The sequence below is a fragment of the Rhizopus delemar genome, genomic scaffold (assembly GCF_000149305.1).
Source record: "Rhizopus delemar RA 99-880 supercont3.4 genomic scaffold, whole genome shotgun sequence".
NCBI classification, from domain to species: domain Eukaryota; kingdom Fungi; phylum Mucoromycota; class Mucoromycetes; order Mucorales; family Rhizopodaceae; genus Rhizopus; species Rhizopus delemar.
The window spans coordinates 1,602,881-1,629,386 of record NW_027137830.1 but is presented as its reverse complement, the minus strand read 5'-3'; the positions used below and the strand labels follow the sequence as shown (position 1 = coordinate 1,629,386).

General features: G+C 35.2%; 7 protein-coding genes across 7 annotated transcripts; 4 read left to right on the top strand and 3 right to left on the bottom strand.

Moving 5' to 3' along the window:
• Nucleotides 1–825: 825 nt before the first annotated feature.
• Nucleotides 826–2,002, bottom strand: RO3G_06094 (uncharacterized protein; the record flags this gene model as incomplete). Its single annotated transcript, XM_067660684.1, has 3 exons — nucleotides 826–1,214; nucleotides 1,270–1,865; nucleotides 1,923–2,002. The coding sequence occupies 3 exons, from the start codon at nucleotides 2,000–2,002 to the stop codon at nucleotides 826–828; spliced, it is 1,065 nt and encodes a 354-aa protein (XP_067516785.1).
• A 446-nt stretch (nucleotides 2,003–2,448) lies between these two features.
• On the top strand, nucleotides 2,449–2,842 carry RO3G_06093 (uncharacterized protein; the record flags this gene model as incomplete). Its single annotated transcript, XM_067660683.1, has 3 exons — nucleotides 2,449–2,486; nucleotides 2,538–2,623; nucleotides 2,790–2,842. 3 exons carry the CDS (start codon nucleotides 2,449–2,451, stop codon nucleotides 2,840–2,842), a joined length of 177 nt encoding a protein of 58 aa, XP_067516784.1.
• Nucleotides 2,843–9,678: 6,836 nt separating this feature from the next.
• On the top strand, nucleotides 9,679–16,641 carry RO3G_06092 (uncharacterized protein; the record flags this gene model as incomplete). Its single annotated transcript, XM_067660682.1, has 3 exons — nucleotides 9,679–9,952; nucleotides 10,031–12,426; nucleotides 12,493–16,641. 3 exons carry the CDS (start codon nucleotides 9,679–9,681, stop codon nucleotides 16,639–16,641), a joined length of 6,819 nt encoding a protein of 2,272 aa, XP_067516783.1.
• A 530-nt stretch (nucleotides 16,642–17,171) lies between these two features.
• RO3G_06091 (uncharacterized protein) lies at nucleotides 17,172–18,576 on the top strand (the record flags this gene model as incomplete). Its single annotated transcript, XM_067660681.1, has 4 exons — nucleotides 17,172–17,221; nucleotides 17,383–17,794; nucleotides 17,870–18,362; nucleotides 18,413–18,576. The coding sequence occupies 4 exons, from the start codon at nucleotides 17,172–17,174 to the stop codon at nucleotides 18,574–18,576; spliced, it is 1,119 nt and encodes a 372-aa protein (XP_067516782.1).
• A 583-nt stretch (nucleotides 18,577–19,159) lies between these two features.
• RO3G_06090 (uncharacterized protein) lies at nucleotides 19,160–20,488 on the bottom strand (the record flags this gene model as incomplete). The annotated part of the gene is made up of 3 exons (XM_067660680.1): nucleotides 19,160–19,466; nucleotides 19,650–19,996; nucleotides 20,051–20,488. The coding sequence occupies 3 exons, from the start codon at nucleotides 20,486–20,488 to the stop codon at nucleotides 19,160–19,162; spliced, it is 1,092 nt and encodes a 363-aa protein (XP_067516781.1).
• A 1,305-nt stretch (nucleotides 20,489–21,793) lies between these two features.
• On the bottom strand, nucleotides 21,794–22,706 carry RO3G_06089 (uncharacterized protein; the record flags this gene model as incomplete). Its single annotated transcript, XM_067660679.1, has 4 exons — nucleotides 21,794–22,144; nucleotides 22,207–22,300; nucleotides 22,349–22,449; nucleotides 22,512–22,706. 4 exons carry the CDS (start codon nucleotides 22,704–22,706, stop codon nucleotides 21,794–21,796), a joined length of 741 nt encoding a protein of 246 aa, XP_067516780.1.
• Nucleotides 22,707–24,295: 1,589 nt separating this feature from the next.
• On the top strand, nucleotides 24,296–24,745 carry RO3G_06088 (uncharacterized protein; the record flags this gene model as incomplete). Its single annotated transcript, XM_067660678.1, has 2 exons — nucleotides 24,296–24,308; nucleotides 24,483–24,745. 2 exons carry the CDS (start codon nucleotides 24,296–24,298, stop codon nucleotides 24,743–24,745), a joined length of 276 nt encoding a protein of 91 aa, XP_067516779.1.
• Nucleotides 24,746–26,506: the final 1,761 nt, after the last annotated feature.

The window sequence follows — 26,506 nt, the reverse complement described above, 5'->3', positions numbered from 1 at the left end:
CTTAATACGGACCCCCCTTTTTTTTAATAAACAACTTTTTTATATAAGTAACTTTATCTGTCGTTTTTTTTTTAAAAAAAAATGTATGTAGTACGTTATTTATGAAACTTACTCAATTATTTTTTTTCTTTATTAAATGCTCCCATCTTGCTTATTATCATAAAAATCTAACTTTTTTTCTTCAGTTTTAACAAAAAAATACGTAATACTTTTCATTTAAAGTAAAATAAAAAAACCTGGGTTTAAGGTTTCATCACTAAGAAAAACCAATAGCATTTTATAGATCATCTACTTTTTAAGATTTATTTATGACATTCTTTGCATTAGTATGAAGTTGGAATCCTAGGCTTACTAAAGATAGCAGGCATTACAACATCTATCCCCTGCATTAAAAAAGCAGTACGTTCAATCTATTGTTAAAATATAACTCAGCAAGACTGTAACTATGACAATCAGCAATGAGATTGAATGCTTATTGTCGATAGTGCCTTGGTAATCCTATAGAATAAACACTGGTCATAAATACAAATATGACCCTTTATCTTCAAGACTAGGGTTTATTTCTTTCTCCTTTCATTAAATATCCTAATTAGCAAAAGTAACTTATTAATCTCAACTCTAAACTTGTTTTACTATTGTTCTCTTTTACCTTACACAATCAGAAAGGCCGATTTTATAGTTTTACAATAATTTTTTATTTTTTAACAAATTAAATATGCATTAATATTACAGTGGACTGTAACAAAAAGAAAGAGGATGATTAGATTATGCTTTACATGATGAAAAAAAGAGAGAAATGAGTGATGAGAAAAATAAAGGATGATTTTAAAGTAAAGGGGCGATTGAGGGATTTTCGATATTAAAGGTGATAGGTTCAGCACCTAACATGGGTGAAGAGGATGCGGATGAGGTTTTGGAAGGTGATGAGGAAGAGGGAGAGGACAAGGAAAATAAAGAACCAAAGGAGGCCAAGGTTTGATTGAGTGCAACCATATGTGAATGTTCAATGTGATACTTTAAGCCATTCAAGTTCTTGTAGCGTTTTCCACAATCACCAATGGTGCACTGGTATGGTTTAGAGGCAAGATTTTCAAGGTCATCATTGGCAAGGTTGCAATGACCATGTTGGTTATGATATTTAAGACCATTAGGGTTTTTATACGCTTTATCACAACCAGATACAGAACATTTATAAGGTTTATCAGCATTCAAATCTATAATACAGAGTCAGTTTCAAGCTACTACTGGTGTGTAAAAATTATCACATACTCAAGTTAGCACTTGCTAATATAGCTCCAGCTTGTGCAAGGAAATCTTCATCGGTGATCAGAGAGGAGTGTATTTCAACACTATTACCAAAAGGGGAAGCCAATGCTAATTTTTTCACAGCCGACTGTGTCAAAAGTTCAAGTGCATTATTGGATGAAGTGCTCACTTGGCTGAAAGGTCTCTTTTTTCCGGAAAGCTTTTTCGATTCTTCTTCTACATTGTCTTCATCATCAGAAGAGGAGGAAGAATTACCAGGTTTATAGAAATCAGATAAATAAGCAGCTGCTTTCTTCTTTAACATATCAATGTTTTCAATCTTATTAGGCTCTCCAAAGTCAGATGCAACTTCATTGGTAGGTGAGAGAGAGGAGTAGGAAAGAGAAGACCAAGAATCATTTTCACTATCGAATAAACTGCTGTCTTCATCATCATCTAAGCAAACATGACATTCTTCATAGTGTTGTAATAAATCATGAAGATCATTCAATACAAGACCGCAGCAAGCAAAGTCACGACAGAAGGAAGCCTCGAGATCTTTGGATTCAAAAGTATCTTTTATATCGTTTTGAGGATTGCAAAACTGAAAATCATAAGTACTATAAACGCGTTTAATTAATAACAAGTTTTTAAAGTCTTTTTTTATGCCAACTTACTCAAAATTAATATCTTGCTTTGGAATTGTAAGAGTACTCATACGTCTAAGAGGATAATTGTATTCAAGAGGGACAGGCATTTTTGAGTAAAGTTAGAGAAAGAGGTTGATTAGATATTGCAAGTTCTTTTTTTTTAAAAAAACAAAAAGCTTAAATAAGGTGAGCCCTTTTTATAATAAATCAACAAAAGAATCCCCGACATCATTCTGTATCTTTAGTACGGTGTTTCAATCTTGATTTTTTTTCAATTGACGACATCTTATTTATTGGTTTTCAATGGATAACTTTCAAATAAAGAAGTTTCTGGTTATTAAAAAGAGATAGAAATTTAAAGTAACATTATTATTGTGAGAATGTATTTTGAAAAGTGCTTAAAATGTTTATTTTAACATAAAAACTAAAAGAGAATCATCAAATGGCAACACACTCTCTCTTTATTCGTGTTGGTATCTGTTTATTTCAATACGGATTTAATCATTTAACTATTTCTTTAGGTTTTTATTTGGTATTTTATAACAGTTTTCATATGTCTTTGCGTTTTCGGCAAAAAGCTGATTTCAATTTGTAAGGATAGAGACAGCGTTACACTGAATTCTATTTCCGAACGTTATACAGTCAGAATTCATTGAAAGGGCGGAGGAAACAGCTTAAGGGAACTGACTGTCAAAATCTTTTGTGTAAGAAGACAAAAAAAGAAGAATGTAAAATAAGATTTTTTTATTTTATGAAAACGAAGCATTATTTTAAAGCTAAACTTGTAAAGTATTAAATGATGAAAGTCTGAACAAAGTGATGTTGTGCCTAACCCACTTTAGTAAATATGAAATGAATATATCCAATTATATAGTTTATTGTTTTTATTTAAAGCAAGCAATATGAACTCCGGGTTACAAAGAATCGCTTTATCCGATAAAAGTTGAATTTTTCGGTGGATAACCCAACAAAAAATGTTGATAAATAGTGTGACAAGTGACACTATCTAAACAGAGTACAGACATAAATTACATGCAAAATAAGAATCCAAAGCCGATAGCAAGGTACTGAGACACTTGTTTAGAGAGAAAAAGAAAATAACACCATGTTACAATAGACAAGTTTTAAAACTCCGTTTTATTTGTCCCTTTCTTGTATAATCGTTACCTTGTTACGGAGTCGAATTTCGGATGTTTGTTATATGATTACCAAGAAAAATAAAAAACCTATGAGTTCATATTAATTGAGATTTAAATGCCGCTTCATGATAAAATAAAGTCCGTTTGTCAATTGTGATTCGATCTCTTACAAGTATTTCTCTTTTTCTTGAAATAAAACATGACATTTCTTGTTTCCATAACTGAAGATGAGCTACGTACGTTTAAACAAATGTAACACAATTTCTTTTGATAGCATCGCAGTCAAATAGCTTGACTTTAAATCATATGCTCTCCGCCTTCTTAGTCATTGCTAGGGAACGGTTAATATTACTTGCATTCTAGCATTGGGAATACTGTCCTTTTTAATATGGTAACCGTAATGCTTGTAAAGAGAAAAATAACTATTTTTTTTATCGTTACATGCCGACTCATTTTAGGTTGCTTACCGTTATACTATAACAACTTTTGATCTTGTACAAATCAAATAACAAATTCAACCAAGATATCTTTATTATCATTTAGAGAAAACCTTTTTTTGTATGCTTCTAATAAAAATTGATCACGAAGAGCTCAGAGTTGCATTAGACCCATATTGAATTTCATACGGAGAATAATGCACATTTTAATGAGAAAAGAAAATATTTTGCATAAACACTAAATCCTTGGAGCGCGAATAATTTGCAAATCCAGGTTTGATAAGCTATAATATGCAACAAAATGTAATTATCCATCTTTTCCCCTTGTTATTGGGTTGCTTGACAATATACCTGAGATGTAAAAAAATAAAAAAATAAAAATAAAAATACGGATAATCTATTTAAGACTGATGTATTAAGAAAATAAGTACGCCAGTTTCTTGAAGTACTTTAAGCATACCTGATGTATTGATTTTTATTCGAAACAAAATAGGGATTTTGTTTTGTTTATCAACTTGTTGTATCTCGTGGACAATCGTTTAAACTTAATATTCCTATAATCTGTCTCATGTAATCCCTAATGTCTCTCATATCCACTGCAGAGCAAGATCAATGTAGATTCAGGCACAGAAATGCCTATCCGAGGAAGGACAAGATTATTAATGAAAACAAGTAAGTTATTACAATTTATCTGGGTACAAACAACAAGAGGAAGACTTCTCTTCCACTACCAGATGTAAGCAATCTTAGGAACTTTCCAAACTTGGCATATTGCTCCATAAAAATTTTGCATGAATATTTAAATCGAGTTTTATAGAGTATTCGATAGACTTACATCCACTCTACAATGATTCAGGAACGGCCAAGTTTAGAGCCTACATGAACCAATGAATCGGCTTTAAGTAGTTTTTGTCTGATTGGTTATTCATGGCTGGTGTAACTACAAAAAGTTGAATTCTACCCACATGATTGGGAATTGTAAGTTTAGCAACTGCTCAACAAAAAAAAAAAGAAAAAAAACCCTTTTTGTAGTTTTAGTAATTCCATGTGTCGTTTATTGTACTAACTGCTTGTACTCCCTAAGGAGCTCAAGTAGGCAAGAAACCGATACAAAAAACCCCCAATTTTTTTATTAAGCGTGGCTTTTCAAATAACGAAAGTTTTTATCATCACAAACTGAGGACCTACAAATGAATAAGGCTTTCAAATGCACATCAAAAGATGAGCAATTCTAAATAGAGAAATTTATGCAATTATGTAGGGTGGAAAAAATCTGTACAACGACACATTACAACGTTTGTTTATTTGTTTTGTTTCAAGACTGTATTTGACCTAGAACCTTTCATAATCGCATTTTTCTCCATCACCCAATTGAGACATGTATGGTGAAATAGAAATGCTTTCCAAACTGTTTATAGATGTAAAGTGTGTACATTGTAAATTAGCAAATAAAATAATAACTTTACAATATAATAAATAGCATTCATTAATTGAAGAGCCTAGTTGAGAGAAAGACGTTTGCAATTCATGAACATTGAATACTTATCTAGGATCATACAACTTACTAGTCAAATTAAAATTAGACCTGAATAACTTACAAGAAAGAATAAGCGATTTTCCCTTCTCTTTTTTTTGAAAGAAACAATACTAGCGAGAATTGCTTTATAATCTTTTCACGTTCTAAACATACATTAAAGCATTATAAAATTGTATATTTATCCATTTATTGTTATCAACACGGCAAATTAAATGAAACAACGATTTTGATTACATGTATTTCAGAAAGAGGTTGTTAGTATGTTGATCTTGCATTTCAATGACAAACTCCTTAGCTTCACAAGGATAATTCTATGCAAAGTTGCATACAGCCCGATTTATTTACGCATTAAGATAAATATACTCTTTGCAGACATGTTTGATGGGATTTACATTTCTCAAAAAGTTATATTAGCAAGCAACTTGCTACGTATTGTCCTTTATAATCATTACATATTCAGCTTTGTCTTCAAGGCTCATTTTGAGATTATTTCAGAATAAAAACCTACAGCATCATAAATCATGTAATGTATACAGATTGAGTACTGTTTGCTTGTTTATTAAGTTCATGTTTAATATTCAATAACTGTCGCCTATAATTTACATAACACTTCCTTTATCTTATTTGTAGCTTAACTTGACAAACTTGCTTTAGTGAAAAGATAAGAAGTATATATTGTTCTTGGCAAATTAGCTATAAATAACCATGAGTTTAAGTAAAACTGACAATTTTACTGGACAACATATAATGAGTAACCATTCATTGCAACATTATGTGCGCATATTAAACACTTGTACTTGTAGATTGGCATAAAGGGAAACATAAACCATTATAGTTGCTTCAAAGGTCAATTCAGGTTAATGATTTCTATAATTGCATTAACCAATTAAAATTGGTTAGCGTGAAGTGGCTTACTCTTTCAAACATTTTCGAATTTTTTTAAAAAAAACAAGCTATACTTTTTTACGTCTTTACAACCAAATCTTAAAACAAATCGCTGTGAGGAAGTTTAACAACTACAATAGTCAGTTTTATACACAATCGCAAATGTCAGATGCCAAGGATATATTAAGAGACCGCTATTTGCAGTTATGGCTTAATGTCGTAAAGGAGACGCCAAAAGTTAAGCTGCATATGCATGGAGGAATTACAGTTGAAGGAAAATTATGCGCTACTGACAGTGAAAATAACCGATTTAGAATAGAACAGCTAGAATCGCCACTTGGTGTATACCAGAAAGCAGTGATTCGTGGAGATGACATTGATGTTATTGAATGGAATATTTGATCAATATTTGTTTAATAGTTTTTTTTCTTATATTATTCTCATAACAATACAATCTCTAGGGACTTATCAGTAATAATAAAACCAAAAATAAAAAGAAAGGTAGACGTCCGAGTAGATTACGACCATAGCAAAAAAAGAAGAGGTTTTACAAATACTTTTACAGAACTTGTGTTATTTACACTGTAAATACTTTTGCTTTAATAAACCATTTTGATAATAAAGAACATCTGATTTACTTTTTAAAAAAAATCGCATACAGCGCGTCATTTGTAATGTAAATTTAGATATGTGCTTAGCAATAGAAGGAAAAGGCTTCCGCTTGTTAGTTTTTATTGTGTTACAATTTTATATTTCTTAGATTCGGCTTTTGATCACAAACTTAATCAACTGGTGAAACCAAGAGAACAGATGACAGCTTTTAATTAAATCAAGACATAAATAACAAGACAGTCAATGTTTATACAAATATGGCCGCCACAAATCTTTACAAAAGATAATGAGTTCTGATAAGCTGTCAACATTTTAGTAGAAATGTCTTGATTTACTAAATCTTTTGCTGCAGAATTCTGACTTTATGTTCCTTTAAAGCTACGGACAAGGTCTGAGGCTGATTCACAAAAGATTTTGTGGATCCAAAACGTACGAGAAATTAGTATCTGGTTTCCAAACATGTATTAAAGTAGATCACGAGAAGGAATACGATCCGAGATGACGAAAAACTCAGGGGTAAAATAAAAAAAGATACTCCGAACAAGTCAAAAGCATTTGAAGCCGATATCGAAAAGGAGGAAAAAAGACAAATAATTCCGAGGACTTGCAGAAGGAAATATCGTGTTAGTCACCGAGTCAAATTAACGTTGATAATGGTCTCCATGGCAACGATTATAAGATGGTTTATAAAATAAATCAGAAAGAGAAGGTAATCAATGTGATGAAGATATATAACAAAAGCGTCGTTATTTTTCTAAGTAGACCAACGAAGAAAGTTAACAAACTATCCTTCCTTATAAGACATCTTGTAGTTATCGTATATCCTATTTTTACATAAAGCCATAAAGAGTTAATGAATAGTACATATTCCATATGCTCTTTAGGCATTTTAGATTTTTATAAAGGCAGTAACGTACTATTTATGAATAGTTGCGAAAAAGACTTGCAATATAATCGGTATAAATAATTGCAGTAGTTTTTTGAAATACAATGTGGTTTTATAATTGATCATCCATTCCTTAAAATCTTTTTATGAGTGACTATCTTAGAGGAAGCATTGATTAATAATAATAATATAAGAACTGTTTTGAGCTAGCTATGTGCGTTCTTTTAAGTTCTGCTAAGCTTGATAACAATCAGGAGAAAAGTATCATAGAAAAAGACATGTAGCTCACTAAAATAGTTAAAGAAAAGTTGAGAATAAGCAAAAATGGATGATGTATATAATAAGTTAGTATGATCAAAAGCAAAATGTTTAGCAAAAGCTTATGGCAATAAAATGCTACAAATGTTATTCTACCTTATAAGACTGTATATGTCATCAATAATAGCAAAAAATGGGATTGTTTCATAATATAGCAATCTAAATATTTAACACTGCTCGGAAACAAATGATGAAATAAGAATTTGTGTCTGTATTAGCTTATAGTCCCGGCTTTAGTTTAATAAAACAGATTAAACCGGACGTAGACAGAGGCGAGCGTGCTGCATAAAAGTCAAGATTATCTAAACCAATAAGCGCCAGTTCAATAATTAATCTTAAAAATGAAACTCAGGATATTTTCAATCCTGAAAAGTAATGTTTTTTTTGTGCTTATATGTTCAAATCAGTTTTTAGCTTCATGAAACAGACTTGAAAACATCTCTTTGGCATGAAAGAAGAAAGCAAGGGATTAAATTGCTAGTTAGATAACACTGTTTAAGATTATATTTGATCATCTACTCAATATCCAGATGCTAATCATCTTAGATGACTACTATAATGTATTATGAGCCTATTATATCTTTTCATAAATTTGTATAGGCTTGATATAATATAAACTCTAAAAGTATAAAATGTAAAAAGTGAATGACAAGATATGTCAAATGTATAGCAAAAACGTATTTATCAAAAAGTTTTATTCAATCACCAAATTTTTTTTTTCAGTACAACAAAAGATCGTGTTCTGAGCTTATTCGCGTCTATTGAAATAAATATACCAATCGGTGATACAATAAAGTTATATTTTTTCTGTGAATGAACTGCATTCGAGTACTTTAAAAAGAAAATAAATCAGTGTGAATAAAGCTATAAAAAAATCATAACATTCGATATAATGAACTAATCCATCCATTAATCACTTTTGAAATTTAAACTTGACATGCAATTGACAGATCTTTGATCTTGTGTAATAAATCCTTAAAAGTCAATCTCTCCGTTTCCCACCCCGTTCCTTTTTTTCCCGTTGATTTAGATTCTGGATCGGCAAATGCTTACAGCTTGATCAATGACCAATAAAGGATGATTGAAGTGGTCTGAGAGTAACAGGTTTCATTTTGGGTATTAATTATTTGTCTTTGATTTATTATCTTTCTTTATGCTTCCTACTTTTCATGATCAATTGCATCATAGGCAATAACACTAGTTCATTATTTCACAACGCGATCAATTTGATGGAACTATATGAATCATAACACGCTTTTATAACATATAAGACACTTCCACTTTCGATCAAGAGGCTATTGTTCATTTTCAGATTATTACAGCATAATCTGTTTCTCTTTAGCAAACAGTATTCATTCTTTCCAGTTAAAAAAAGTATGAAATGCGACTGCTTTTTTAGGTTACACCAAATGCACAGTCAATCTAAAAGCATGAGTAATGTGGCTTGTTCATCTATCATCTTTCCCAGCAGAAAGATTCTACAATGTGTATTAAAATTTGTAGTTTCATCATAAAGTCAAAAGTAAACAATATAAAAACAGGTACATCTTAAGCTTTATATTATCTACTTGACTATGTTTCAGAGCTATTTTCATGGATTTAAGATGAAATCAAAGTAGCGGTCATTAAATTACGAAAAAAAGTTTTTTTCCTCGAAAAAAGTATAAAAAGGGTCAATGTTTTCAAACCATTGAACTTTTCAGCTCCTTTGGCTGACGATCCCCGGAACACACTTTTTTTTATACTACCAATAAATCCCTCTTCTTCTTTTTTCTATTTAAAGAACTTCATTGTGTATCAACGTCAACCACGTGTAAAAAGTTTATTCATTCTCTCTTCATTGACAAGTCTTTAAAAGTGTAAAATATATAAGCGGGATATAATCTGACATTCATACTAACCATTGTCTCAGTCCTCCTGCTTATATAAACCATATCTTCCGTTCTAGTATAAAAAAGTAGCAAAAAAAATGGCATCTAATATTCCTGCTCCTCCTGTTACCTCAATGGGTACTGCTTCTGCACCTACCATGATTGGTTCCCACATTACGGCTCCTGCTGCCAATGCTACTCCCATAAGTCGTTCCCCTCGTTCTCCCACAGCTCCCCACCGTCCTGCTGCTGCTTTAGAAGATCCTAAGGATGTTACTACTGCTGCACTTGTTTTAAAGGACGGAACCAGTTTCCAGGGTATCTCTTTCGGTGCTGAAAAGAGTATCTCTGGTGAATGTGTGTTTCAAACTGGTAAGTGTTTATTTTAAGAAAAATGCGGGGAAGCATAAGCGCTGGAAAAAAATTGAATTAAATTTTTTTCCTAATTAGGTATGGTCGGATATCCCGAATCTATGACCGATCCTTCTTATCAGGGCCAAATCTTGGTTGTCACTTTCCCTCTTGTTGGCAACTATGGTGTTCCTTCTCGTTCTGAAATGGACGAAATTTTAAAGGATATTCCTTTGAGATTTGAATCAAGCCGTATTCATATTGCTGGTTTGATTGTCGCAAATTACTCTCAAGATTATTCCCATTACCTTGCTGATTCTTCTCTTGCTGCTTGGTTAAAGGAATATGATGTCCCAGCTTTATATGGTATTGATACTCGTGCCTTGACAAAGAAAATTAGAAGTGAAGGTGTCTTGTTGGGTAAGATTTTGTTCCCCAAGACCTCTTTTGGAAATGGTGCTTTGGAATCCGCTGCATCTGCCCTCGGTTTCTCCTCTTCTACAGAATCAACCACTGATCGCTGGATGAGAGATTATCAAAATGTGGATTGGGTTGATCCTAACGAACGCAATTTGGTTGCTGAAGTTTCTACAAAGGAAGCCAAGGTTTATTCTCCTGAACCTGCCAAGGCTATCAAGTTGCCCTCTGGTCGTACCATGCGTGTGATTGCTGTTGATATCGGTATGAAGTACAATCAAATTCGCTGTTTTGTTTATCGTGGTGTTGAGCTTAAGGTTGTTCCTTGGGATTATGACTTCCTTGCTGAACCTGAAGACTCATATGATGGTCTTTTCCTTTCCAATGGTCCTGGTGACCCAACCACCATTGACATTACTATCCAAAGAGTCCGTCAATATATTCAAAACATCAAAAAGCCCATCTTCGGTATCTGTTTAGGTCATCAAGTAATGGCCCTTGCCGCTGGCGCCAAGACCATCAAGATGAAGTATGGTAACCGTGGTCACAACATTCCTTGTACTAACATGATCTCTGGTCGTTGTTACATTACCTCTCAAAACCACGGTTATGCTGTTGATGCTTCCACTCTTCCCGAAAACTTTGAAGAACTTTTTGTTAACGCTAACGACGGTTCAAATGAAGGTTTGATCCACAAGAGCTTACCTATCTTCTCTGTCCAATTCCATCCTGAATCAACTCCTGGACCTCGTGACACTGAATTCTTGTTTGATGTCTTTATTAACAACATCAAGGATTGCGTTGAAAACAACAGCTTGGTTCCAGTTAAGATGCCTGGTGGTGTCAAGGCTGAAAACATTAAGAAGAATCCCAGAGTTAGCGTTGAAAAGGTTCTCGTTTTGGGTTCTGGTGGTTTATCTATTGGTCAAGCCGGTGAATTCGATTACTCTGGTTCTCAAGCCATCAAAGCCTTGAAAGAAGAAGGCATTTACACCATCTTGATCAATCCCAATATTGCTACCATTCAAACCTCCAAGGGCTTGGCTGATAAGGTTTACTTTTTGCCTGTCACTCCCGAATTTGTACGCAAGGTTATTGAATTTGAAAAGCCTGATGGTATTTATGTCACTTTCGGTGGTCAAACTGCTTTGAGTGTTGGTATTGCCATGAAGGATGAATTTGAGGGTTTGGGAGTCAAGGTTCTTGGTACTCAAATCGATACCGTCATCACGACCGAAGATCGTGACCTCTTTGCTCAGGCACTCTATGAAATTAATGAAAAGTGTGCTCAATCTTCCTCTGCTGTCACTGTTGAAGAAGCACTTAGTGCTGCCAAAGAAATTGGTTATCCCGTTATCTGTCGTGCTGCTTTTGCTCTCGGTGGTCTTGGCTCCGGTTTCGCTGATAATGAAAAGGAGTTGATTGATCTCTGTCACAAGGCCTTTGCCGTTTCTCCTCAAGTACTTATTGAAAAGTCCATGAAGGGCTGGAAGGAAATTGAATACGAAGTTGTTCGTGATTGTCAAGATAACTGTATCACTGTCTGTAACATGGAAAACTTTGATCCTTTGGGTATTCACACTGGTGACTCTATTGTCGTCGCCCCTTCTCAAACCCTTTCGGATGAAGACTACAACATGCTTCGTACGACTGCTGTTAATGTCATTCGTCACTTGGGTGTTGTTGGTGAATGTAACATTCAGTATGCCTTGAATCCTTTCTCTAAAGAATACTGTATTATTGAAGTCAACGCTCGTTTGTCTCGTTCATCTGCTCTTGCTTCCAAGGCCACTGGTTACCCTCTTGCCTTTGTTGCCGCTAAACTTGGTTTGGGTATTCCTTTGAATGAAATTAAGAACAGTGTTACTAAGGTCACTTGTGCTTGTTTCGAGCCTTCTCTTGATTATGTTGTTGTCAAGATTCCTCGTTGGGATCTCAAGAAGTTCAACCGTGTAAGCACTGCTTTGTCTTCTTCTATGAAATCTGTTGGTGAAGTTATGGCTATCGGTCGTACCTTTGAAGAAACAATTCAAAAGGCCATTCGTGCTATCGATTACCACTTCCCTGGTTTCAGTAAGGTAAAACAAAACAAAAAGAAATATAAACATTAGGGCGCTTTGAAAAACTCATTTTTTATTTTTTAGAACGATCAAGTTGCTGATGCTGATGTTGACTTTGAATTGATGAATCCCTCTGATCGTCGTTTGTTTGCCATTGCCAATGCTATGCACAAGGGCTACTCTGTTGACAAGATTTGGGAAATGACCAAGATTGACAAATGGTTCTTGAATAAGCTTCAACGTATTGTTAACTTGGATGGTCGTCTTGGAGGTTTCAACAAGACCAACGTTCCTGGTAATTTGATCCGCTCTGCAAAGCAACTTGGTTTCTCGGATCGTCAAATCGCTCAACAATTGAACAGTAATGAATTGGCTGTTCGTAAACTTCGTCAAGAATACGGTGTTACTCCATTCGTGAAGCAAATTGATACAGTTGCTGCTGAGTTCCCTGCTTTCACCAACTACTTGTACATGACTTATAATGCTGTTGAACACGATGTTGAGTTTGAAGACAAAGGTATCATGGTCCTTGGCTCTGGTGTCTACCGTATTGGTTCTTCTGTTGAATTTGATTGGTGTGCTGTACGTGCTATTCGTACTATTCGTGAAAAGGGTATTAAGACCATCATGGTCAACTACAACCCTGAAACCGTCTCTACTGATTATGATGAAGCTGATCGTCTTTACTTTGAAAACATCGATCTTGAACGTGTCTTGGATATTTACGAAGCTGAAAGATCCTCTGCTGTTATGATGTCCATGGGTGGTCAAACCCCCAATAACATTGCTTTACCTTTGTATCGTCAAAACGTCAAGGTCCTTGGTACTTCACCTGAAATGATCGATAACGCCGAAAATCGTTACAAGTTCTCTCGTATGTGTGATAACATTGGTGTGGACCAACCTCTTTGGAAGGAATTAACCAGCTATGAAGAAGCTGAGGTATTCTGTGAAAATGTTGGTTTCCCTGTTCTTGTGCGTCCTTCCTATGTCTTGTCAGGTGCTGCTATGAATGTTGTCTTCTCCAAGGATGACCTTGCTTCTTATTTGAAGGAAGCTGCTGCTGTTTCTCGTGATTACCCTGTTGTGATCTCCAAGTACATTGAAGATGCCAAGGAAATCGAAATGGATGCTGTTGCCTTGGATGGTAAGATGATCATGCACGTCATTTCTGAACACGTCGAAAATGCTGGTGTTCACTCTGGTGATGCTACCCTTATCTTGCCACCTCAAGATTTGGATCCCGAAACTGTTCGCAAGATTGAAACTGCCACTGCCAAGATTGGTCGTGCCTTGAACATCACTGGTCCATTCAACATTCAGTTCATTGCCAAGGATAACGAGATTAAGGTCATTGAATGTAACGTACGTGCTGCCCGTTCGTTCCCCTTCGTTTCAAAGGTCTTGGGTGTTGATTTGGTTGAGATGGCTACTACTGCCATGCTTGGTCTTCCTGTCAACCCTTATCCCAAGATTGACATCCCTAAAGACTATGTTGGTATCAAGGTCCCTCAATTCTCTTTCAGTCGTCTTTCTGGCGCTGATCCTGTTTTGGGTGTTGAAATGGCTTCTACTGGTGAAGTTGCTTGCTTTGGTAAGGATAAATACCAAGCTTACTTGAAGTCTTTGTTGGCTACTGGATTCAGTTTGCCCAAGAAGAACATTTTGCTTTCTATTGGTTCTTACAAGGAAAAGCAAGAGTTGTTGCCTAGTGTTCGCAAGTTGCACGAATTGGGATACAATCTCTTTGCTACCACTGGTACAGCCGATTTTATTTCTGAACACAACATTCCTGTTAAGCACTTGGATACCTTGGATGGTGATGGTGATGATAAGTTGAAGGCCGAGTACTCTCTTCAACAACACTTGTCCAACAACTTGATTGATTTATACATCAACTTGCCTTCACGTAACAGATTCCGTCGTCCTGCCTCTTACATGTCAAAGGGTTACCGTTCTCGTCGTATGGCTGTTGATTACTCTGTTCCTCTTTTGACCAACGTTAAGTGTGCCAAGCTCTTCATTGAAGCATTGGCCCGTAAGAAGGATCACGAAATTTTGACTGTTGATTACAAGACAAGCCACACTCAAGCACAACTTCCTGGATTGTTCAACATCAATGCCTATGTTGAAAATAGTGATGAATTCGCTGCTGTTGCCAAGGCCTCTTTGTCTGCTGGTTTCACTACGATCTCTCCTATTGCCCGTGATGTCAGTGACGAAGTTTCTCTTGATAAACTAAGCGATATTGCTCGCAAGTCTGCTTACACTGATTACTTGCTTAATATTACTGCCACTGATGACAATGCTGCTGATGTTGGTAAACACGCTTCTGATGCTGCTGTTCTCTACATCAACACAGATCGTATTGAAGCTGGTAAAGTATCCGTGTTTGATGCTGCTTTCTCTTCATGGCCCGAACACCAATTAGTGATGACTGATGCTAAGGGTACTGATCTTGCCTCTATCTTACTCTTGGCCTCTCTTCACAACCGTGTCATTCATGTTACCAATGTAATCAGCAAGGGTGATTTGGCATTAATCAAGATGAGTAAGAAGAAGGGATTGGCTGTCACTTGTGATGTCTCTGTTTACTCTTTGTTCTTTGCCTCTGAAGACTTTAATAATACCAAGCTCTTGCCTACCAAGAAGGAACAACAAGCATTGTGGAAACAATTGGATGTCATTGACTGTTTTACTGTTGGTTCCACTCCTCGTAAATTGGCTGCTGAACTTGGCCACGAGGTTGATGCTACTGCTGGTATCAGTGAATCCTTGAGTTTGCTTTTGACTGCTGTTTCTGAAGGCCGTTTGACCATCAAGGATATCACTGAACGTTTGTATGATAATCCCAAGTCTATCTTTGGTCTCTCTGCTCAATCAGATACCTTTGTTGAAGTTGCTATTGATCGTGCATCTGTTTGGTCCGCCAAGCCCAAGAGTTGGTCACCTCTTGACGGAACCACCATTCGTGGCTCAGTTGAACGTGTTGTCTTGAACGAAACTGTTGTCTACATGGAAGGCTCATTTGCCAAGGATGTCTTGTTAGGCCGTCATGTTTCTGTCCAAGCTCAATCCAGCAAGGAAACTACCAAGAAATCTGAAAAGCAACAAGCCAAGCTCCAAAGCCAAAAGGCTGAAGAAGAAGAGGAAGAAACAAAGGAAGTTTCTGTTGCTGATGAAGATGATCGTGTACGTCTCGCTGATTCTATTCGCTTGGCTGGTGCTGCTGATCAACAGCTTGTCTCTCTTCAAGCCCCTCGCTATGAAGTCTCTGCTTCCCTTGCCCGCGTTGTTAGTCGCTCACCCTTCTACCGCAAGCACATTTTGCGTTCTTCTCAATTTGATCGTGATGATCTTCACCTCTTGTTTGCCGTTGCTCACGAAATGCGTAACTTGGTTGAGCTTTATGGATCCATCAACTTGTTGCAAGGTCGTGTTATTAGCACCATGTTCTTTGAACCTTCTACTCGTACATCTAGCTCCTTTGAAGCTGCCATGAACCGTCTTGGTGGTAAGGTTGTTTCTGTAAGTGCAACCACTTCTTCTGTTCAAAAGGGTGAATCATTGGCTGATACTGTCCGTACCTTGGGCTGTTACGCTGATCTCATTGTTCTTCGTCACCCTCAACCCGGTAGTGCTCAAATTGCTGCCAAATATTCTAAGGTCCCTATTATCAATGCTGGTGATGGTATTGGAGAACACCCTACCCAAGCTTTCTTGGATGTGTTTACTATTCGTGAAGAACTTGGTACTGTGAACGGCTTGACAGTCACTTTGGTTGGTGATCTCAAGAACGGTCGTACTGTTCACTCCCTTGTCAAGTTATTGACTTACTATCAAGTCACTATCAACTATGTCTGCCCTGATTCTTTAGCTATGCCTAAGGAAATCATGGATGCTGCCACTGCTGCTGGTATCAAGCAAAACTTCTACTCTTCTCTTGATGAAGTAATTGGTTCTACTGATGTCTTGTACATGACCCGTGTTCAAAAGGAGCGATTCGAAACCGAAGAAGAATATCTCCGTGTGAAGGACGCTTTTATTCTCAATAACAATGTCTTGAGTAAGGCCAAGTCTCAAATGATTGTCATGCACCCTCTTCCTCGTGTGAATGAAATTGAACCTGAAGTCGACTTTGATCAAAGAGCTGCTTACTTCCGTCAAATGAGATATGGTTTATATGTCAGAATGGCCTTATTGGCTCTTGTCATGGGCACTCTTCGCAACTAATTTTAATAACAAACAATTGCATCTCTGTACATTACTTAATAAAAAAAAAAGGAAACTTTTTGTATCAAATAAGCACTTGTCATAAAAATATAAAGTCTTTAATTTGTCCATCAAGCAGTGGCTCATTTCTAGTTACTTTTTTCATTATACAGTGTCAACCATGCCGATTTGCGAAATCAAAGTGTTTTTGCTGTCTTTAGTCATACTCAAGTTGTATTTGGGTCATTTTCAATTTGGATACTCACACTAGACCCACACATTCAGCTTCTTGTGAACTGACACTCAAAACCTTAAAGATATTGCCGTCCATGTATTATTCCATTGGCCTCTTTTTTTTTCACCTTTGATCCTAAAAGAGTTTTTGGATTCTTTGTGTTCTTCTTTTTGATCTGGAACAGGCGAAACAATGTCTACAAACATCGTGTGCCCACTGCGGTCACGCAAAATATGAATAAGTAAATAATTTATTTGTACTTGAATCAGAACGCGACCTGTTTCATTTTCTTTTTTTTTCCCCTAACAAACAAAAAATGCTTTCGTCTCTACTAAAAATCGAACAGCAACTGAAATGTGATATTTGGTATAGAGAAATAAAAAAGAAGAAATATTGTAACTAAATCTTTAAAAAGTACAATGACACTTAATCAAGCTACAGCAGTTGGAGAATGTGGACATCGCTTTTGCTAGTAAATCTAAACATGCTTTCACTCAATTGAACACATTTAGCTGATATTTTAATAGTGATTGCATCTCTAAAAATCTGAACCAAGCATCAAAGTGTCCTACTTGCAATACACCTGCAAAATCTGAAAATTTATGCAGAGATCGTTTACATGATAATCTAGTAGATTATATTGATCAGCTAAAGAAACTCTCACTTACTCATTCTCTTACGCCTATGGAACTTTCTTATCAAACCAGAAGCAGCCTTTATGAAACACAAGAAGAATCAAGCATTAATGACTTGGTACCAAAAAGAAAACAGACAGAAAGCCTTTCTCCACGTAAAAGGCCTGCAACTGAAAAAAGAATCAACGCGCTTCTGGACAATCCGATGGAGGTACTGGTACGGACCAGACAAAAAGAAGATGTAGGTATGGAAGATAGTAGTGTTGGAAGATCAGAGACTGCAGAAAACAATGCGACATCGCAAGTAAGAAATATAAAGATGATGCATTATAAATTACAAAAGAAATAGAAAGCTAATTAACAGATCTATTTATCTCAGGCTACAAGTAGTAATGAACAATGGAAATGCCCTGATTGCCTATTTTTAAACCCTATTCATATACAAACCTGTGGTATATGTCGCAAGTATAAAAATACACCCGTCATTCAAAGCAAAGCAGATGATACAATAGAAACAAGGCCTTCCAATATTTCTAAAGATGATCAAAGCTATGAACCAACAGTACTTGATGATGATCAGGTTAAAGAAACTGCCACAATAAAACCACCCAAAACCAGAAGTCCAGAAAATAGAAAATCAAAAGAGGTTCATGTCATGTACACTGGTCTGACGCCTGAAGATGATACAGCTCTTGATAAGTTGGTCAATCATACTCTCGATACAAAACTCAAGATATTTGTTCATTACAAGATGAGAGATTTCAATGATGTGACGCATATTATTACTAGTGTAGATAAAGATCAGCTGTGTAAGAGAACATTAAAATACCTTCAGGGCATTCTCGAAGGCAAATGGATCATGACACCACAATGTAAATTGTAACCTTCTTTTTTCGTATGGCTTATGTGTTGTTTTTTGTAGGGTTGATCAAAAGTATTGAATCACAACAATGGTTACCTGAAGACCCTTACGAGGTAAAAGGCGATCATGTGACAGGGACAACACAGGGTCCTTCCAGAGGAAGAGACAGACAAAAACATAACGTAAGCATTTTACCCGAATCATCATGGGATCTCCTTATATAATTTGAATAGAAAAATCCCCTTTTTGATGGTATGAAGTTTTATTTCTTCGGTGATTTTTCGGGAAAACATAACAAGAATGATTTACTTGTGTTATGTCGAGCAGGAGGAGCCAAAATATTGAGTCGTAAACCGAATGGGCTAGGACATCGCATAGATCCCGCTATTGATCCTTTGGATCCTAATGAACCTATTGTAATCATGTGCTTAGAAAAGAAGAAATCGACAAGTGCATGGTTATATGAATCTCAAGTTAGAGATCCCTCATGGATAATTGAATGCATTAGCAAATTGGCGATTGTATAATATATATTTTATGAAAAAATTGTATGCACAATTAAAGGGGAAAATAGGTTTGAATGAACAAAAAAAAAAAAAGAATATATCGTCAAAATAAATGAGGGAAGCAAAGCAGGAATAAGTTAAAATATATATAATATCCATAAGAAAGAGGCATAAAAAAAGAACACAATAAAACCATAAAGAATCGGCTGCTAGCTGTAACTAAAACTTGCATCAGCATTGGTGAAAATAAATAAGTGTTGAAAGTGAAGAGAGATTAAAACTAGATAATACATTGATATTTTCAGATATCAGCTTGAAACGAATTTTCCGGCATAGTAGATGTGTACGATAAAAATTGATTGGGTGGCGGCGTCGAGCAACTGGATGACTGTATAGTAGAGGAAGTGGTATCGGATGCTGATGCTATAGGATTGTATGGATGATCTTGATGGTGAGAAAGAAGATCCGCTGATGATGCTGTCGAAGGACGCATAAATACGGCAGCTGCAGCTGCTGCAGCGGCAGCGGCAGCGGCGGCATTAGACGAGGGGTTATTATTATTTTCGTGACATGGGCTTACACTCAATGCGCTAGGATAGTATCCTGTACTGTAGAATGGATAGTCAGAGTAACTGCCATGATTGGCTTGATTTTGTGCATAGAATAAAGTGGATGGGTGCGAATGTTGGGTGAGTGGATGCATGGAACTAGAATGCTGCGGCTGTTGATAATCATTCCTGTATCCACCTACCGCGTGAGCAAAAGGATGAGTTTGAAGGGACGTATCATACGCACAATCCAAAAGTTCGTGGTCTTCTCGGTCATACATTGAGCTGAAATAAGGTTTTCTCGGCGAAGAGTTAGATGACGTGCAGGCATAATTTACGGGAGGTTCATAGCCGCTTACAGAAGAAGGTGGACCAGATGATAAATCACTTTCTTCCTTTAAAGATGACGGAGTGCATATGGTTGGGATACTAGAATCAAGCGAATAGGCATGTCTAGTGAATCGAGGAGGACTTGAGCTCTTGCCTAGCGAAGGACTATGTCCACTGTTACGACGAGTGATACAAAATGGGCAATGACGAACAAACCGAGCAACTAGTTCTTTAGGTATCCAAGAATATCGCCTACGAACCTAGTGTCATACAATTAATAAATAACAATCCTTTTTTTTTGGAAAAAATCTTACTAAAGCAGATGTTTTGTCACGTCCACCGTGATGGGCTTCTCGATGTGCCCTTACTAGAATGTCATATATTTGTTCTTTAGTAGCTACTGGCTTATTATCATGGCATACTATTTCTGATGAGCCTGCTTGAAGTTGAAACATCTTCTTAACCCAGAAACGGAATTGAGCGGTTGAAATCGCGGTATTTCTTGGATCTCTCAACACCTGTTGGATTTGTGCATAGCGGTGTTGATCTACCAATGCCTTGTCCCTCTTCTTTGGACTCAAATTGTTGAGATAATCTTCAATAATAGCACTAAATTCCTGAATGGTAGGGATTTGGTCATCATCATCAAAAATCTCATCAGGAGGAGTTGACTGAGAATAAAAGCGAGTACAGTTGTCAAAACGATAACCACCATAAGGGTGATGGTAATATGATGATAAGGTTGAGTTCATAAGGAATATTGTTTACTGAGTTGTTGTGTATATAAAAAGAAAATAAGTCTGTAAAATACAGTTATATATATATATATATATAATGGTGTATAAGAGAATTAAAAGAGAAAAAAAGGGCTTAGAAACGGGAAAATATAAAGGCTTTAATAAAAAGAAAGGGAAGAGAGAGAGGGGAGGGGGTTGGGTTATTTCTTTTTGTAGAAAAAAGGGGGAAAAACATGTTAAGTTGAGAAATGCTGTGGTATAATATCAAGGAATGAACTATTTAATCGGAACTTTGTTCGTGTGGACATTTATTATTCATGCAGCCGCACGGACCTACCTTACATGTAACAAAAAAGGACAATCTGCTAGTAGCAAGGAAAAAAAGATAAAATATAACATACAGTGAATTAAAGCAATAACAGAAAAGTTTATTACCGAACGCCAATACTTAAAAAAATTACATTCACAGCTAGTTTAAACGCGTCATAAGTATATTACTCTCAAAATTTTTTGTTTTTATTGTTCTTTGCTAGTATGTGTGTTGTCCTGGACCCTGTTTTTTATTGTAATAGCAAATATACGTAAAGAAAGAGAAAATTATGGTTTTTGGCGGGAAAATAGCCACAGGAGACGATCAGTTACATGAATTGTATTCACAGCTAGTCGATTAGGATAAAAACGCTTTTGGGCAATATATACAGATCTCAATTTCTACAGTGATACATAGCTTTATTGTTGTTTGTGTTGGCTTCCTGTTAGCTGTTTTTATGATATTTTTACGTAAATAAATAACTTTTTTGTTTCCCCTAAAGTACATGAACAATGTCTCCCCTTTCCGTATGCAGTATTAATAAGTAGGGAATAAGGGTAAGCTATTATATTATATTAATATGTATGCATAATACCGTGGCGTGTAACATTTTCTGTTTGGAAGGAATTACCATGTATAAAAAAAAAAAAAAAAAAAAAAAAAAGCAGAAAATGAAAGGATGCAATTCCGGGCAGTAAATTCATCTGTCTTTTTGTGATTTCTAACGTTCCAGCATTAATTGCTATAGTCTTTACTTTACAGATATTAGAAAGAATGCTTCTTGAAAGACATCTGAGAACAACGCACCTTTTTTTAGCGGCTAGCAGAAAAAAAAAACCTTTTTCTTTGGTCGCTCATACATGGATACCAGATAGAATACTTTTATTTGTAGACTAGAAGATGAGTTTATACATATATTAATAATGGATCGTATATTTTCTTTCAAATAAGAGACGGGTTACAATCTTTCTCAGCTCCAGTCATTTTGTCTAGTGATGAATTTAATCTGCTTAATTCAAAGCATTTTCCGTCTTCTCTGCAGCTTCTTGAGACTCTACTGTTTGTTGAATTGTACCTTCGCCATTTTCAGCCACTTCCTTTTTTTGTGCTTTTTCAGCTGCTTCTTCTGCTTGTACGTCCAAAAGTTCATTGGCTTCAGTCGTATGTTGATGTGTGCCATTTGTTTTTGGTGCCTCTACTACTTCCATTTGCTCATCGTCTTCATATTCTAATGATTCTGTCTGAATTTCTACATTATCAAAGATAAACGAGGCTTTGATCTGGTTAGCCTCGTTCTGAGTTGTGTTATTATCTGTACTTTTATTTACAAAATCTTTCCAAGAAGATGTAACTGTTATAATCTATAAATATAGGATATGTTGAATATTCTCAAAGCAAACACTAAATCGTATATACATGTTACCTTTTCAAAAGCACGAAGATATTTGACATATGTTTTATAATGTTGATTTGGATTTACAATCAACTCACAGGCACGCTGGATTGTAAAAGGGCAACTAAGTACTGTAAGGGAAAAGTATTTTTTTGGGTTGTGTTATACTTACTCTCGGAGAGTTCCTAGTATTTGTGAGATATTCATCGTGATTTTATCTATTTCACTTCTAAGAACATTATCGTGTATTTTGGGATCCATAATTCGAGATTGCTACATGCATAAAACATCAACAATCAGCGTGATGGTAAAATAAAAGATAAATACTTTCTAACCTTTGAAATAATCCGGTTCATCATGATCCTTAATTCCGACCAAGGAATAGATACTTCATTGGTTGCTGCAATGGCTGTTAGTACCTTATAGGCTTCTTCTTCTGAAGTTTCCAATGTTTTAAAGCTATCTTCAATTGCAACAAGATCAGGATGTGGTTTTTCTTTTGTTTCCGTTTGCCCACTTTCGGTTATCATGTTTGTGCTTTCTCGGGACATTGGATCATTTGATTCCAAAGTGATAATGTCGCTGTTGAGGTTTGACATTTAAAAAATAAGAATATAAAGAGTTACAAAAAAAATTTGTGAACTCATTCCTTTGTATGCGTTTATTGGTCAATAGCCCACACTGACAATTTATACTAAAATAGAAACATTTTTTGCTATTCAGATGCAAATAGCCTAATTGTTTAGAAGCAGTGTGCTTGTAAATGATATAAAAAAGGGCAAAAAGATCAAAGGTTGCTTATAACAAACGTGAAAAGACTCATGTTCATGCGATTGTAGTTTGATAGCGATGTTTTTAATTGCTGTGATTCCATTGTAGAATCTCTTATGCGAATGTGACTTGTGAAAAGCTAAATGTTACCATAGTTCAGTTGGATTGAATATTTTAGCTATTTACTTGTATGCCTTAGTTTATACATTTTATTATCTAAACTAATTATATATTCCTTTCCCTCTCCCTTTGTTGATAATGTAACAAGAAAGATAGCATATTGACGATAATAAGTTTTTTTAGTTAATTTTTATTATACTTAAAAGATAGGTGTGGCATTTACTTATATTTTATATAACTATAGCAAATGATTGAGTATTTTAAAAGCTAAGCATTTACAAATATGAGATGGTGTAATGACTTTTACGGTTTTTAGATGATATTTAAAAAGCTCAGATTGATTAGCACTTGCATTTCTTGACAAAAAGGGCCTCTCTTCTCAGTTTGATACCTATTTTTATAATCATAGTCTTGCTGAGTATCTTTTACAAGTGATTTTTCTTTTATCTTTTCTTATTTTTATATTTTTTTTAGAGGACAGGTCGCGCTATTTTTAATTTCTTTTCAAAGACGTTAATAATGATTTGTATTTATGGCCTTCTTGTCAACAGCTATTTGACAGTGTTTCTTTGCTTAAACGTTTTCTCATTGACTATCCTAACTTTAATAAATACAGCATGGTTTTCTATATATGGATAACAATGCATACAAATGCTCTTTTATTAAGAAGCTATGACAAAAGCACCAAGTGTCTATTGTGTTAATATGAAGATAATGTCGTATGGGGCTAGTTAAATAGCAAACACATGATTGTATATACCACTAACTTTTGAATTCTATAGTAATCCTTCAAAATCTTTTTTGACAGTAATATAATTCAGGTTGAGATAATATATAGACGCCAAACTAGTATTATATGCTCAAAAGAGATTCAATAGAACATTGTTCATGTTCTTTACCTTTGTGACCTCACCGCATGAATAAAAGGAACAAATCCATAAATAAGCATTTCATGTAGGACGAGTTTCCCACAAGGATTATTCTCACGCATCATTTCACCTCAAACATTTTAATCAGTGAATCGTTCTACAAATGCTTGTTTATAGCTATGATGTGAACACGAAATTTGCCTCAATTTGCTCCATTATAAACGGACGGCATTATATAAAAGTAAATTTTATCAAATGAAAACATTGTTTTATTGGATAACAGTTGTGATCCAATTGTTTAGGTTATGCGTCATTTTGGGTATCTATTTTGAGAAAAGCAAAATATTTAGTGAACCACAATGATATCAGATGGTATAGCTTATGATTTAAATGAAATGTTGCTTTTTGGTTTTTCAATATTCTAAGATAACTATTGATTTTTTTTTTCGATCAGTTTGCGCACTCTATAACTAAAATTCGTTTTCCGTGTGATCAGTTTTTCACTTTCTATCAAACCATAATTCATGTATATTCTATCCATTAAAGTGCATGACTGGACCCATGTACCTCTCGGAAAAGAGCCTATTTCAAGAAGCGAAAATTTAATGACAATTGTAGTCGATAGTATACCACACCACACGGTATCCGTCATCAATGATGTGGTACAGTCATGGATTTTGAAAGTTCAACACCTTTTTATGAAAGGATTGGGTAAATACAGTTTGGTATTGGAAAGTGAAATAAAAGAAAGTTATATGGATGGTGAGTGTGAAATTTTAAACAAGATCATGAAATATTTGGTGATATGATTTGGATAAATAATGGAATACATGAAATAAAACGACATTCATTCACAATGAATTGCGGTGAAAAACCGTTTTGAAGGCACTATAGACGCTTTAGCAGCTTGTTATGGTACCAAGACGATAACAAGTGGACCAGTCTGTCCTGTCGGGAACTATTATTTGGTATTTCTCCACAAACAACCAATCCATACTTTTGTCGTTTTGGAGTTTGACCAACATCACCGCAGTGTTCTTTCTGCTTTCTTCCATGTAGAGTTGCTTCATTCTGTTTGTAAAACGGGCACCGTCGTCTGCGCAATTGACCGTGCCAATCTCTATTAATATTGAAGAGACGGCGTGATAGAGCATGAGATTGTTGTAAACTCACTGCAAACATCATTCTTTTAATTCAGTGGAGCCCTCACTCAATCATTTACGCACCAACAGTGATACTTACTTTTGTAGGACGAATACGATGATTCAACAAAGTTGGCATTGTACAAAACCACCTGGTAAGCTCAAGGGTGGTAAGATTGGATAGAATAAAGGTCAATTCCCTTGGTGAAAATCATTCTTTTTCTAAAAACTGCTTCTCAAAGATTCTGTTCATGCCAAACAGAACGAAGATTAGCAGGACTTTGGTATTTTTAAACAAATTCAAGCCATAGTGAATATGTGTGATAAACAAATAGCTGAATTTGTTTTACATTTTCACGATTACTATTTGATCATCATCCGTCATGGTCGTACGTGGCAAATACATGACATCTGCTTTTCGTTTACCATATTGTTCACCAGGCTCAACATAGTAAGCATTACCATTCACACTATGGCTGATCAATGACGAAGTAATTAGATGTTTTAACTAGTTACCCCATAATAAAAGTTTGTTGAGCAAATCTGTTTCTGAGCGAACAGGTCATGCAGCTGTCAAGCTACCCACTTCTTGTTCCTCATCCTGGTAATCCTGATTTGCTGTCATGGCGATTATGTCTAGCCTTATTAGCCCATGTATAGTATTGCTAAAAAATGGAAGTTGAATGTGACCAAGAAAATAAAGAGTACCATAGTTTCTGAGACAACTTCAAAAAATTCACTGAATTAAAAAAAAACCATTTCAGAGCTTTTTTTGGATATGTTTCTTCCGTCATTATTCTTTATATATTTTATAAACTACCTTAATTCATACCTCATTTTAAAGCCTTCAATTCAATATTCAAGTCGTGTAACTTCTCTAGCATTTATTCATCCATGCTTATCAAGTTGCTATGGATAGTGTGCTAAAGTAGCTTTTCAATTACATACAAAAAAAAGATAAAGATGTCAAAGAAAGTCATTTTTGGCATGTGTAATATAAAATGTTATTCTGATAAATTAAGATGAGTAAATAAAATCTAATACGTAAAAGTGTAGTGTTTATTTACGCCCCATTCTTGCTTTTTTTTTTTTTTTTTTTTTTTTTTTTTTTTTTCCTTTTACAAAAAATGATACGATTTTTCCTCATCATCAATAAGTCATGCCAAATAAGATATTCAAGATATTATCATGATGCAATAATAAAGGATACTCAAGCATTTGAATCAGAAATAGCAAGAAGATGTATAACAAGAAAACAAAATCAGGTAAAAGGGTATTGTTTTTGGTAAAACTTCATGTATTTTTACAAATAATTTGGGAAATTTAGGTGTTGTTCTTTAACCTAAAAGAATATAAAATTGGTAAGAAACACAAGAAAATAAGAATCCAAAACTAACGAAAGTTTTTTTTTATAGTTTACCGAGTGTA